The sequence below is a fragment of the Ammodytes marinus genome (assembly GCF_949987685.1).
Source record: "Ammodytes marinus genome assembly, chromosome: 15".
NCBI lineage: Eukaryota > Metazoa > Chordata > Actinopteri > Uranoscopiformes > Ammodytidae > Ammodytes > Ammodytes marinus.
Window position 1 is genome coordinate 29,431,429 of NC_137219.1, and position 15,611 is coordinate 29,447,039.

The 15,611-nt window shown below is 40.9% G+C and overlaps 1 protein-coding gene across 4 annotated transcripts in view; it reads right to left on the reverse strand.

The window, feature by feature from the left end:
• Positions 1–15,611, reverse strand: part of ccdc88c (coiled-coil domain containing 88C) — a 145,957-nt gene that overhangs the window by 88,017 nt on the left and 42,329 nt on the right. For all 4 annotated transcript variants that reach the window (XR_013845231.1, XM_080042662.1, XM_080042663.1 and 1 more), the window contains one exon: positions 1,383–1,526. Coding sequence is in view for 3 of the 4 variants with exons in the window: in XM_080042662.1 (XP_079898788.1) it covers positions 1,383–1,526 (144 nt within the window). In the remaining variant the exon portion in view is untranslated. The remainder of the gene's footprint in view (positions 1–1,382; positions 1,527–15,611) is intronic.

The window sequence follows — 15,611 nt, forward strand, 5'->3', positions numbered from 1 at the left end:
GCTTTATGCTGCTCTCACCTTTTTATTAGCCCACACATATGCCTACACACACGTTAATTCTCACACATTGTATGTACAAGTCCAATGGGCAATTCTGGTGTTGACTAGACAGGCAGCGGACATTTAAACGTTTAACCGTCAGGATCGCCGTCTGCTTGCTTGCGCTCGTGATGCTCCAGATGTAATGTATGGGTTGGTTTTTACCTGAAAAAACACTTGGCGATTATGGATATTTTTCTAATGATTTCCAGAAAATAAAAATGTTGAATTGATATACAAACATCTGTTATTTCATATAGAAAATACTGGTATAGATAAAAATTCATTAAAGAGGACCTATTATACTACTTTTCTGGTCTTAATTTCTTGTTTTACACTGCTATAGAGCAACCTGACACGAATCACATCACAAAAAACTATGTAGATTTTCAGGAAGCTCTTTCTCTTATTTTGGCGATCCAGCACATCCTGTCAACACTTGAGTGTGTGTGCTTCGGCAATCTCCGCTCCCTCCGCCTGTGCATCGGCCATCTCCGCTACCCTCCCCCCCCCCCTCTTGCAAACCCCACTCCGTTGTGATTGGTTACCTTCCTTCCGGAACACTTTCAGTGGCGGGAAGCGCGAGCATGGACCTATAATGGCGCGAGGCAGACGCGAACAGGGAAGTGACAGCATTACCATACATGGAAACATCCGCGTGGTCACGTCACGAATTTTTATGCGACGTCACGAATTATGAAAGGGTAGACCGCTTTGAAGACGTGACTTCTCGACTGGCTAGAATAGTGTTTAGTGCTCTGCACAGACACCCCAGACGGTCAGCAGGGAATACGTCGAAATGCATGTAAGTCATTATTTGATAATTTAGTATGGTTAAGCATGACTATGAATCATCATAACAACGTTTATAGGTCATAAAAGTCAAAAAGCATCATAGGTCCTCTTTAATAATGGTTAAACTCAATAAAATTCCAAAAGGCTCACATACTTTCAAGCAGCACTATATCCAAATAAAATGCATAATATTCAACATAAAAGGAGCAGACAATCATGAAAGGTCCTTTATTTTGAATTGAGGTCCTCTAAAACAAATGTTAAAATGTTATTATTATTTTAATTTTTTTATATATTTTTTGGGCATTTTTATGCTTTATTGATAGTGCAGAGAGACAGAGGTGAAATGGGGCAGAGAGGTGAGTGACATGCAGAGAACGGCCGCGGGCGGGAATCGAACCCGGGTCTGCTGCTGGGCCCGGCCCGGGGGGGGAGGGGACGCCCTACCAACTGAGCCAAGGGCGCCCCCGTATATAAAATATTCTTAAAATCATTGAAATAACAATATATATGAGCCAACCAGTGGTTGTTGAGTGTGACTGCAGTACCTCTCTGGCTGTGTCTCTCTGTTCAATCAGTTGCTGTAGCGACGCAGCCATGTTTCTGGAAAGAGGTTCCAGCTCTTCACGAATGAGCTCTGATCCCTCCTCCAGCCACGACAGGTCCAGAACATTCAATTGGTTATGAGTCACCTGCAACAAACAAAATATAAGGTTTTTTGTGATGAAAAACATTCTGTGCTGTTTGACAACCTTAAATACAGCATATGCAAACTTCATTCTAGCACACTAACACCCAGGAAGTCACTTTTTAGAGCTGCACTGTTAAATTAATTGGGGAAAAAAAAATGTTTTGAACATTCCTTGCCACTGTCATTTGGGTTGACATATTTGGAAACCTCTGTATTTTTTTTTTTTTTAATTCTTTTTTTATTGTTATTTTCCAGGTCCATACATTTCAGTCAATAATAATACATATCATACTTCTCACTATGTCTTCTGTAAATGTACATTTATAACCACATAAAAGTATCAAAGGCTCAGTAAGAAGTACAAAAGTGAGCAAGGACCTATTAAGGCTTTATACATACTGTATTATACACATAACAATTTTTTTTTAAATATAGTAAAATAAGAACAAGAACAAAATAAAATAAACAAACATGTTGGGGTAAAGCTCAGTGACACATAAAGCCCTCTACAGAGGGAAAATAAAAGAAAACAAACCGGACACACAAATCCACTTTAGACAAATGAAGGTCGTATTGGTGTGACATACGTTATCCATCTTTCCCATCTTTTCAAAAAAGTTTCCTGTTGCAGTCTCAAACCAAAAGTAATCCTTTCCATCTTAAAAATATCATAGATAATATCAATCCATTCCTCCACAGTAGGCTTTCCTGGTTTTAACCATCTTCTAGTAATAGCTTTTCTACTAGCAGCACTTAGGATCCTAAATAAATATTTGACATTAGAAGAGACATTTTCTGATGTTAAGGCACCCAAATATAAAGACTCAAAATTAAATTGAATGTCCGTCTGAAAAATGCTTCGCACAACTTTATAAACCTCCTGCCAAAATGGAATCAATGATGTACAGGACCAAAATATGTGAAAATGATTTGCTTCGAGGCACCCACACTGTCGCCAGCACGCCGAAGAATTTGTGTAGTGCTTCTTTTGAGCTGGAGTAATGAAAAACCTTGTAAGGGTTTTCCAGCAAAACTCTCGCCATACAGTTGAGCTGGAAGTTTTCCACTGTGTCTCACATAAGTTTTCCCAATCGTCTTCCTTTATAACAATGTTTCCTTCACGTTCCCATTTTTGTTTTACATACAGTGAACTACATTTTGTTAGTTGTAACCCCTTGTAGATTCTTGAGATAAGTTTCTGGTTAGAGCCAGCAGAATAAGCATCTATAAACACTTTTAACAGAATATTATCCCAGCCTACTTGTGTACACCCCTTCTGCATTTGGTTAATATAATGCCGGACCTGAAGGAATCTGTAAAAATCATCCTTATCCAAGCCAAACTGCCTCTTCAGATTTTGAAAACTATTTATAGTCCCCTTATGCAAAAATGTGCAATATGCTGTTAAACCTTGCAAGCTCCATCTCTTAAATCTAGCGTCCCATCTTTTAGGCAAAAAATCTGGATCAAATGCGCACCATCTCAATACCTTTACCGAATCCTTCAGGTTATTTTGAGCCATTACCTTGTTCCACATCTTAAGTGACAAACATATCCATGGGTTCCCCAATTCCTTTAAATTGTTCAATAAGCCCTTATCCCCAATTGCAGCTTGGATTGGGAATCCATCTGATATAGCAACTTCAATCTCCTTCCATCTAGCACAGTATTCCAGGTTGCACCAGCATATTAATGGCCGCAATTGAGCAGCAGTGTAGTAATCTTTTAAGCATGGGAGAGCGACTCCGCCCTTGTTTTTTGCCAATTGTAAACTCTGGTATCTGATTCTTGGTATTCGTCCCTGCCAAATGAACCTAGAAATATGCTTGTCCCACTCCTGAAATTGTTGGTCAGGTATATCTAGTGGAAGGGATTGAAAGAGGTACAACAATTTAGGCAAAATAACCATTTTGACAGATTCCACGCGTGATCCGAAATTAAGAAAAGGTATAAGGTCCCATCTCCTTATGTCTTCTCTAATCTTTTCGTTCAGGGGGAGATAGTTAAGTGAGAACAATTTTGTCAAATCTATTGGAATGTTCACCCCCAAGTATCTAATAAAATCCGAATCCCATTTCAAATTATACTTATTTTTCACATTTACAGAGGGGTTATAATTAAAACTGAGAATTTGTGTTTTTGGAACATTCAGCTTATATCCAGAAAAGGATCCATATTGTTCCAAGAGTTCAAATAACCGTGATAGAGATTGCTCGGGGTCGGTTAAATGCACCAATACATCATCAGCGAATAACAAAATAATTTGTTCTCCCCCATTCATAGTGATTCCTTTAATATTGTCATCCTGAATGATCCATTGGCTCAGGGGCTCGATAAAGATTGCAAACAAGAGGGGGCTAATTGGGCAGCCCTGTCTTGTTCCTCGTTCTAATGGAAAGGGGCTGGATACAGCCCCATTTATTTTAATTCTCGCCCTTGGGCTAACGTAGAGAGCTCGTATTGTTTTAATAAAGGTACTATGGAATCCAAATTTGTCCAAAACCCTATACAAAAAAGACCAATTTACACAATCAAAAGCTTTTTCTGCATCTAGCCCCACTAATACTGCTTCTAAATTATATTCCGTTAAATGGTTAATTACATGTAATGTCCTTCTGATGCTATCTTGAGTCTGTCTTTCACGAATAAATCCCGTCTGGTCAAGGCTAATAATTTGTGGCAACAATCCCTCTATTCGTTTGGTTAGTATATGGGTAAAGATTTTATAATCCTGGTTCAACACGCTTACTGGTCTAAAATTACCACATTCAGACTTATCCTTCCCCTCCTTCGGAATTAAAGATATTACCGCCTCCCTCCAAGAGGGTCGTATACTGTTCTCTTTAAGAACCCAGTTAAAGGTGGACTGCAACACTGGAAGCAAAGAACCCTCCATGACTCTGTACCATTCGGAAGGAAACCCGTCCGGACCTGGAGCCTTATTTAGTTTAAGATGTGATATGGCTGAACAAATTTCTTTCTCTGTTATTTTAGCTACTAGATTCCTACTTTGTTCATCATTCAATTTAGGCAGATTAATCTTCTGAAAGAAATCTTCCATTTTCTCTCCGTCAATTTGAGGTTGGGAGTATAGTTTTTTATAGTATTTCTCAAAACAATCTTGTATTTCTTTTAATTTGTAATGTATGGAATTAGTAATAGGATTTTTTATTTTATGAATTGAATTCTCTGCTTGCTGTTTGTTCAGCCTATAAGCTAATAATTTACTGGCTTTGCCGCCCCCTTCATAATATTTCTGTTTCGTAAAAATTAACTTTTTTTGTATGTCTTTTGTATAAATCTCATTTATTTCATTCTTTTTCTTCCGAAGTAGCTCTCTAATTTTTTGATCATTTGTGTCTTTGTGATTTTGTTCTAATTGTTTTAATTCCGCTTCCAACTGAACTAACTCTTTTTGCCTCACTCTCTTTAGGCGAGCACTATATCCAATTATTTTCCCCCGAAGCACAGCTTTACATGCATCCCATAATATTGGAGGGGAAACTTCACCATTATCGTTCTGTTCCAAGTATTCAGCAACATCCTTCTTAATTTGTTCCTTCATCTGGTTAAGTACAAAAGTGTTTAACCTCCATAAGGTGTCTCTCCGATACTGTTCAAGATTTAACTTTAAATAAATGGGGCTATGGTCTGAAAGGTCCATGCTCCCCACGTCGCAGTCACCAACCCTGTATAGATCTTTAGCAAAAGTAAGAAAATAATCAATCCTCGAATACGCCAAGTGTGGATTTGAAAAAAAAGTGTAGTCTCTCTTTGAAGGATTTAACTCTCTCCAGATATCAATTAAACCGATTTCTTTCATAGCCATATTGATTTTTTTGTTTATCAATTTGGGCTGGGATGTATGTGTGTTTGAGGAGTCCAGTATAGGATTGAATCTAATGTTGAGATCTCCCCCGCAGATTAGAACCCCATGGGTCTCCGCTGTTATCAAATCAAATATCAGTTTAAAAAACTTCCAGTCAGAATTAGGAGGAGCGTAAATATTTAATAGAGTGACCAATGAGCCCCCTAAATTTCCCCTCACAAAAATAAATCTTCCCTCTGTGTCCTTTTTTTCAAAAATGGGTTCAAAACTAGTCTTGTTGGAAATCAATATTGCCACCCCCCTTCTATGCCCAGCAGTATAAGATGATGAGTACTGATGTTTGAAGCCCAATCGTTTTAATTTAGCATGTTCTGTATCCGAAAGATGTGTTTCCTGTAAAAACGCCACCTCGACTCTCTCTCTTTTTAGTTTAGTTAAAATCTTACTTCTCTTAATGGGATTGACTAGGCCATTCACATTATAAGTTGCTATTTTAACTGATTGCATTCAGTGTACAAGAAAGGTAAAAAAGATAAATGAAATAAACCAAAAACACACCTCCATAAGTGTCCATATGTAACATAAAGAATCACATGTTTCACCCCACAAGCTGCTGGGAACAGCAGCAAAAAACAGCAGCAAAAACTGCCACAACACACAGAACACAATAAGAACAATAAAGGCAGAAAATAAGACTTCCAACTGTGGGGTCTTAATATTGACCCTGGTGAAGTCCTGGTGGTAAGCAGTGGCGGAGCCAGGGGGGGCCACGGCCACCCCCCGCAGAATCTCGGCCACCCCATTGGCCACCCCAAGCGCCATATCACAGCCGTCAATAGTTTTGACGGCTGTGGAAAAATGCGGAACCTTTCTTACACCGCTAGTACACTGTCGGACCTTTTAGCCGCACGCACACATCATGTAACAGCTCAAAGCCTGAATGCCTGTTACTACCATGGTTACTACAGACCTGACGCTTCGACTGGCAAGTAAGCGAACCCTTCCATCTCTACTAGTGCGCTCCGCTCTGCCCCCGCCTGAACTATTTCGCTTTCAGCAATTGCAGTGCAATGGTTATTCAGCATAAAGTTAAAACACTCGCTCGCCCAAGACTGATGTTAAACCAAAACACAAAAGCCTTGCGCGAGCAAAGCAGTGATTCACCCGGTGAAACATGGGTTGAGACTGTGACTGTGGGTAAAGGTGTCATCACCTTGCCGGTGAGAAAAGCTCTCTGGCTTAACGGCTAAAATGATAACCGGCCGCCGGGGATCTCATGTCCGCTAACGTTGTTCAGGGGAGGCTTCCGCGATCGGATTGCATTTCACGAGCATGAAAACACAGCCATGTAGGCATTGCGAACTGACAGCGCAACAAGAGGAAAGGCGAGCCGCCTCCCTCCGTTAGTTTCAGTACAGCCGAAAAAAATACCATCACCACCTAAACATGGACATAGTTTAAATAAAGCATCTTGTTTTTATGATCATTAGGGCTTTGTTGCAAATTCTGAAGTCTGAACATTTCGGTGGCAGCTGTGGTGCAGTTTTTTTCAGCAACTCACAGACGCTTGCCCATAGGCGTAGATTTGGGGAGGTGGCACAGGGGATGTCCCCCCCCCCACCCCAATAATCAGAAGAGATACATTTTTCCCCCTCAAAAAGTAAGAAAGACAACCCTATTCCCCCAAAAGAGGTAAAAATAACAGTTTAGGATGTTGAAACATTGATATATCTCCTAATTGTTAATACATATTCCCCTATGATTTCAAAATGTAAAGTGTCATAATAGTTCACACTGCTGCCGTGTCATGAGTAGTGTCCTAAAAAAAATGTTTTGAACAATACAGTAGAGTAAATATTTGAAAGCAATACAGATGCCTGAGAGCCTTACTGCTTTTTATAACATTATATCTACGTCACTGGGAGCCTGTTGTCTTTTCCTTAACAGAAATGTAGACATGTCCACCATAATAATTAAATAGGCCTAGGCTACAGAAGGCATAAATAAGTACATTAAAATTCACCAGAATGCACAAAATGGTATGTTTGAAGTACATTTTTTTCTGGGGGAGTACCCCCAGAACCCCACTTATGTTGAAGCAAAACCGAAGACCTTGTGCTTGCCACCCAAAAATTATCACTGGCCCCATCCTGGCCACCCCAATGAAAATTTCCTGGCTCCGCCACTGGTGGTAAGAGGGCTCTGAGGTAAAGCCTCCCCCCCTATCAGGTGGGAGAGGGCCTTCATGCATGATGTCTCTGTCCCGGCAACATATAAAGAAAAATCCCCCCGACGTTTACGTTATAATCGTAGTTGTTTAGCCCTTATAATGCTTCTTTAATAAGCAGGACGTGTTAACAGACATAATTCCTCCCTCTGCTGGGAGTCTCCGGAGAGAAAGAAAAAAAAAATAAGGAAAATATCCACTCACCGGTCACACCTGTTATATTCTGAGCAAACTCGCACACAGCAATTGACAGTTAACTTACAGTCACCCTGAGTCCTGGCGTCTAAAAGCCTGTAGTTTTTCCTTATAGTCCGAAGTCTTGCCAGCTCTGTCCCGGTTCCCTGTTCTCTTAACGGTGCGCCACGTGAACCGCTGGATCCGCTCCAAAAGCGAGTCCGAGTGTTTAATCACCGACACCGGTAGCCCCCTCTTCGCCATATCCTCCGTCGCCCCCTCCGCCGAGCCGTACATCACAACTCCCTCCTGGTAGAAGCCTCTGAACCTAGCGGGGAACGGCGTCTGAAATCGGATTTTCTTCTCCTTCAATACCGCTTTCGCTTCGGCGTATTCCCTTCGCTTTTTCAAGACATCAGGCGCGTAGTCATGATCCAGATTTACTCTTTTTCCGAGGTGTTGAAATCCTCGCTTTTGCCAGGCCGTTCTCAGCAGCTCTTCTTTCATCCTGTAGCTTGACATCTTGACAACGATGGACCTCGGCGGGGCTTCCCCGGGCGGCTTCGGCATCAAGGCGCGCTGAGCCCTTTCCACTCGTAGTTCAAATGCGGCCGGGAGCTCCAGTCCCTCCCGCAGCAAGCGCTCCACATACATCACCATCGACGGGGAATTTTCCTCCGCTCCCTCTTTAACGCCGTGGATTCTGATATTCTCCCGTCTGGAGCGGCCCTCCAAATCCGTTAGCTTAGCATCCAGGTGTATCTGAAGGTGTAGCATCTCCTGCACGGTATCCTCCGCCACTTGTAACCGTGTTTCAGTCGCATCAATCCTTATCTCCGCCTCTTCGATCCTAGTATTGGTTTTGTTAATTTCTTCCCGAATCTCTTTCAGCTGCTGACGGTTGTCTTTTGTGAATTCTCTCAGCTCTTTGAGTATGAGGACAAGGTCCCCGGTCTCTTTTTGACCCACTTCGAGGTGTTTACGCCTGTCTTCTTCATCCTCCATTACGCTGCTAGGCGAGGGAGTTTGGCTAGCTCCGTCGCTGTCGAATAACTCCGCCTGCATTGACTTTTTATTTTTCCCTTTAGGCATTCTCAAGCCCCACTAACTTAACTCAAACTGTAAACTATTTTTTTCCAATATTCGGGTTGAAGTGGGTAAATTTGACTCAAATTGTCGGGAGCACGTTCTCTAAGCTGCCATCGCCTGGCTCGTCAAACCGGAAGTCGGAAACCTCTGTATTTTAATAGGAGCTTTATAACTTTATAATATCACTTTCATAACACAATTGAAAAAATCTTAAAATTAATTGAGGTCAGCTGATGAAGGGCATGTTTCATGCTACATGGAGATAAAACAATACACATAGTGGCAGGCATTTCCTGTCTATTTTCTAGATACTTGAAGGAACAACATTGGGGATGTAACAACATCTAATATCTGGTACAAGGATGTGGATGACACGTTTTAACCAAACTGCACTGCTCCAGTACCAACAAATCCATTACATGAAACGATACATTCACCAATTGGTCAACAGGAAAAAGTTAACCAACTTATTGTTGCAAATCCATTTTCATATCAGTGAGGAAAATGGATCAACACTGGGTTAAACCATTGGTAACCCAGGTATTTTCCACATGTAATACTGACATGCTTCATGTTACATCTATAAAGGGGATGCTACTGCAGTTAACACTGTTGTGTGTATAATTAAGTGTAATAATATTTACTGAAAAGTCCAAATTGTTTCACTTTGAGGTAAAGTCAATACTTCATGACGGTATAATAAAGGTCTCATGACAGTCAATGTCAAAATTAGACAGTGTAATAACCCTTAATGACATGTTAATGAACTGTCCAAATTGTTTCACTTTACCTGAGGCCAAAATAATCATTCATGAGCATGTTATAAAGGCATAGGACAGTGTAATAACGCTTCATGACATGTTAATGAACTGTCCAAATTGTTTCACTTTACCTGAGGCCAAAATAATCATTCATGAGCATGTTATAAAGGCATTAGACAGTGTAATAACGCTTCATGACATGTTTTGGGTGGTCACGTGGTCTTAAAAAAATCAACAAAACCCACCTCATGTGTATTTGAACCAATGACGGTGCATTCTATGCTGCGCACGCCATGAAAATTAGATAAAACAACAATGCGCTACGCAGCAGCCGGCAGGAGATACAATGTTGCATCGCGCACATGGTATCTGCCAATTTTTAAAGTTCAAATTTAAAGACATTTAAGACCTTTTTAAGACCTCTAAAATGGAAAAATAATACCAATACCGCGGTAACAGAAATCGACAAACTACACTATACTCCGTCAAGGGTTACATTAAATCTGACAACCAAATATTCAATGCACTTTAGCTAACAACTGCTGTCTAATTACAGAAAATAAAAAACAAAAAGGTCCAACTAGCTGATCTTTTGAGGGAACTATTAGTATCTTTAAAGATGAGCTAGTTGGACCTTTTCGGGTTGAAGATGGCCTCAAAATCAACTCCCAAACCTACTGCCAGTTTCTAGAAGATACTTTCTTCAGTGGTACAGTAAAAGGTCTGCATCTTTCAAGAAGACCATGATTTTTATGCAGGACAATGCTCCATCACATGCATCGAAGTACTCAACTGCATGGCTAGCCAGTAAAGGCCTTAAGGATGAAAAAATAATGACATGACCCCCTTCCTCTCCTGACCTAAACCCTATTGAGAACCTGTGGGCCCTGCTTAAACGGGATATTTACAGTGAAGGAAATCAGTACACCTCTCGGAACAGTGTCTGGGAGGCTGTGGTTGCTGCTGCACAAAAAGTTGATCGTCAACAGATCAAGAAACTGACAGACTCCATGAATGGAAGGCTTGTGACAGTTATTGAAAAGAAGGGTGGCTATATTATATTGGTCACTGATTTTTTTTTTTGACATGTCGGACATTTTTATTTGTAAATGTTGAGTTGTTTTATTATTCTCACTGTAACAGATGAAAATAAACAAGTGAGATGGGAAAATTTTAGTTTTTTTATTTAGTTGCAGAATAATTCTGCACACTAATAGTTACCTAATAATAGCAAAACATATATATATTCTCGTAAGAAAGACAAAACCTCACCTTTACTTTCGTAAACATTCAGGTTTAGGTTCATTAACATTTTGGATTGACCGAGAGCACTGTAGTTGTTCAATAATAAAATTAATCCTCAAAAATACAACTTGCCTAAAAAATTTGCACACACAGTGTAAGAGATCACTGTAAAGGCAACCTGAAAACCCATCATTACCACCTTTTTAACCAATTACAGAACTGTATCAATTGGTTTACATTTACTGATTAATCGAGTAACAAGAACAGTTTAATAAATTTAGAAAATATGTGTTAGGTGCAGCATACAATATTTTAATTAGGCTAAATTAAAAATGGGATATTTTTGGGAGAAGAATAATCCGAATGTTCTTCATATTTTAATTCCTTATTCAATAAATAACAAACTTAGTCCATTAACTTTATTTTTCAGAACTTATGGCAGAAACTATTTAAAAATTGGTTCCACAGGTCAAGGGAGGTTTTTGCAATTTCAAAATCGTATGTTGGCCCACTGTAGATTTACATCCATGCTCACGAGACCTGCGGTAATTTGCGCAAAGTAATTTTTTCTTCATACAGTATTGTTGCAGGCGTTCAGGTTAATAAACCGAGTTGTACCGATTGGCAAAGGAAACGTAGGCTACTATCTGCGATTGATGGGAGGATCGGCAATAGTTTTTATAGCTGTCAGAAAGGGAGTGCAGAGTGGAGAGAAAGAAAGTGACAGAAAGAGACCCGCGTCTCACTCCATGACCTCACGCCAAGTCAACGCGACCTGAATGAGCTGAATGAACGTCTGATGAGCAGCTATTTATAAATATAGATACATAAACATTGTTCACTAAACACAATCAACGTGTTGTGTGATTTGCGACAGTAGCCTACCTATATCATCAGCGGACGGGTGGTTGCGCACCTACAAGCAGCGGCAGTGTGTGGTCGCGGTCGCGGGGTGAAAAAAGCCAGCCAGTCGTCCTCCCTCCACCTCTCACTGAATTTATAATAGCTGCGCATGCATTTCGCTGGGTCGTTCTCTCCTTTTTTGCTCTACCGCGGCCGACTTCAAATTCGAAAGCAGGGAACACACATTCTTCTTCTACGTTTTAAATGCGGTACTCAGCCTCACACGGCCGTACTGCCTCTAGCGTAGGCGTCGGACTTGCCGGATATCTTTTAAACACCGATAAAATAAAAACATAGAAATCTAACAATTAAACTATAAAACTAGAATGAAACAAATAAGGCAAGCTCATTAATTCTGCCCCCGAGTAAATTTAATGCCGCCCACCCAATAATTCCAGACTTTTTAAGACATTTAAGGCCTTGAATATTGAAACTTAAATTTAATGACTTTTAATGCTTTTCAAGATCCGCGGCAACCCTGATCGCGCAGCAGCCGGCATCAATGGGTTAACACAAGATCCACGCGTGTGTGCGTGTGTCAAGGTATTATTTGTTTATTTTTTGTTAAAGAAAGATATTGAAAGTAAATCCTTTTTTAAAACATAATTATACAAAAATTAGATCAACTTCTTTGAGTTTGTCAATTACATGAACAGTAACTTTTTTTTAAAGTATATCGACCACGCAATTTTACAGTATTTAGCGTCTCAGAGCGGGACAGCTCACTTTTAAGAATCTCTGTGGTTTTTCCACCGCCGAGGCTGGACGGCGATGGCCACTGCCAGAATATGGGTCAAAGTATCAGGCTGTGGAACAACTGTAGTCAAGTCTCTCGTTTTTGCTTGATCAAACCAGCCGCTTCTATATTTATTCCCCCCGTATAGTCAGCGTGTTATGCCGGTAAATCGGAGACAGCTCGGTACAAGCTGACAGTGAGCGAACAGCACTGGCCGCGGCAGCTACGTGACATTGTAGCAGTGGGACTCAGTGTTGGCCACTGATTAATTTAATGAAGAGGAAAAACACTAGGGCTGCAACTAACGATTATTTTGATAATCGATTAATCTGTAGATTATTTTCTCGATTAATCTGTAGATTATTTTCTCGATTAATCGATTATTAATCGATTAGTGTTTGTCTGTAAAATGTCAGAAAAAGGTGAAAAATGTTAACACATTTTCCAAAGCCCATGTTGACGTCCTCAAATGTATTGTTATGTCCAAAACACTCAGATATTTTAGTTTATTGTCATAATAGGATTAAAGAAACCAGGAAATATTCACATTTGAGAAACTGAAATCAGAGAATTTGGACATTTAAAAAAAATAATACTCAAGACGATGAATCGATTATTAAAATAGTTGCCGATTATTTTAATAATCGATTAATAAACGATTTGTCAATTAATTGTTGCAGCTCTAAAAAACACCACACAATAAACAGAGTGCTGTGCCGACATTTTTCGCTAAATGTCGTAGCTCCACCTTTTCAGACGGCTAGTACCCCGACGGAGTAGGGCTTTGTAAAGCTAGTATTCGAAGCTCAATTCAGTATTCGGAATATTATTTTTTTTCTTTTTTCAGAAGTATCTGAAACTGCACTATATGTTGTCAACAAATAATAATATTCAGATAAACACGTTGTTTATACAACAATTGTTAAAATACAAATGTATCGCTCTTTTAAAATAAATTATCAAATTATTTGAACTTTGACCTAGTTGGCCGCTGACCTTTCAAAGCGCAACCGGTGATACACCAGCTGTAGGCTACTGACGTTGCCAGAGCAAGGCAAATTAAAAGCGGCACCAAGCGCAGTAGGGAACTAGAGATGGAGGAAGAAGAATATATTATTTTTTCCCCTTAACTTTATAACCACAAGATCTCGGAGGGAAAAGCAATTCTCTGCGAAATGCTAACGCTAGCTCAGCTCAGCTGTTTGTTTACATTCCCTGTGCAGCGCTGCTATGGCTTGTATCATGGGAATACGCGGTCAATAATGGACACAATATGGACACAAAAGACGATCAATATTGGATCTTTGTATGGATTTATAAATCGCCGAAAAGATGCATGTTACGGGATGAATTGATAAGCTCTTTTAAGGGTTACGGTGACAGAGGTCAGCTGATTTGGAACTGAACAACAGCTGTTCGCTTCCACGGGGAAAGTAAGGAACTCCGTTATTACCATTCTAAAATTATTAAAGCATATTACGCAGATTACCGTCTCGTGCCACAAGCTCGGTTTTAGTGAGTACACTGGGATTATTAAAGTTGGTTTGATGGTGTGTTTTTTTTTTTAGAACGAGTATTCGAATACTCGCTCGGAAAAATCCAACGAAGCCTGTAAAATGGTATTCGGGACAGCCCTGCAACGGAGGAGTCCTGAAAATGGGAGCAGCTCAGAGCGTTTTAGCTCGCTTATTTTGGGACCCTACCCAACTTTTGGCAAATGAAAAGCCAAAATAACCAGACTGAGTCGCTCCGACCCAACCCGCTCTGCACGGTGGAAACTAGGCATACAGTATCTCACAATATTTTCATGGGACGACACTGAAGATATGACACTTTGATACAATGTAAAGTAGTCGGTGTACAGCTTGTATAACAGTGTAAATTTACTGTTCCCTCAAAATTTACCCTCAGCTTCTTTAGCAAGGCAGTGGTCATTTGGAGGTGTGTTTGGGGTCGTTATCATGTTGGAATACTGCCCTGCATGTCATGACTCACGGCTAGGCAGTCTATTCTCCTTCCCCTCTATATGTTTTCCCTTGTCTGTCTCTCCTTGTTGTGTTCTATGTGTCTACCTCCCTGTTGGCATGTGGGCGTGTGTTACGCGCTCCCACCTCGCTTCTCTTGTCTCCCCTCATTCTCTCTCCCAGGTGCTGGGGCCTGATTCTTGCCAGGTGCTTCCAATCCCGTGGAGTATAAAGGCGTGGCCTGGGCGGCTGTCTCGCTCTCTCTGCCTGCCTGTCGGACGGTGTGCGGCTGACCCGCTGCGACTGCTGATAGTTGCCTTAGTTTGTGGGTTTACTTATGGGGGGCTGCTAGACGGTATTCTTTTTGTTTGTCGTAGTTTAGAGGGGCCGGGGTTATAGTTTAGCTGGAGGAAGACCTGGGCAATATAGCAGTCAACTGTGCTGCCCCAGGTTTTCCTCCCGTTTTCCTTTTTATTTGCAGCCTCCTATGTTGAGTTGTGTTGTGGGATTATTTTGAATAAATCACGTTATTACTCCGATTGCTTTGTTTCATTTGGGTTTATTTTGCATGTCTACTGGCCGGCCAACGAGCCTGGGGCCCGGCCGTAACATAATGGGGACTCGTCTAAAGTTTGTTTAGCGGTTGGTGGTGTTTGGTTTGACGCTCGGCACCGTAGTTGGAGATTTGTTACAGCGCAATGGAGTTTGATCTAGAGGATTTCGTGGGGTACCCAACCACTGAGAAGGTGGAGGGGTGTACAGTGGAGCATTTAAAACTCATTGCGGAGAGGTATGAGATTCCAGTAAGCAAGACGGGCAAAAAGGTAATTAAGGATCAGCTGGTTCAAGCGTTGGTTCACCAGGGAGTGTTAGCGGAGCAGGGCGCGGGTGCCTCTCCTGAGTCTGAAGGGGCGGGCTTGAGCAAGCAGGTGAGGTTGAGTGAGATAGCGCTAGAAATGCGTAGGTTGGAAGTCGAGTTAGAGATAAGGAGGATGGAGGGGGAGAATATGCTGCGGCTAAAGGAGATGGAGTTAAAAGCGGCTGTGCCACAACATGCAGCAGGTATGCAACCAGCTGCGTTTGATGTTACTAAACAAATTCGCCTAATTCCGTCCTTCTCTGAGGAAAAGGTCGATACTTTTTTTGTCCTTTTTGAAC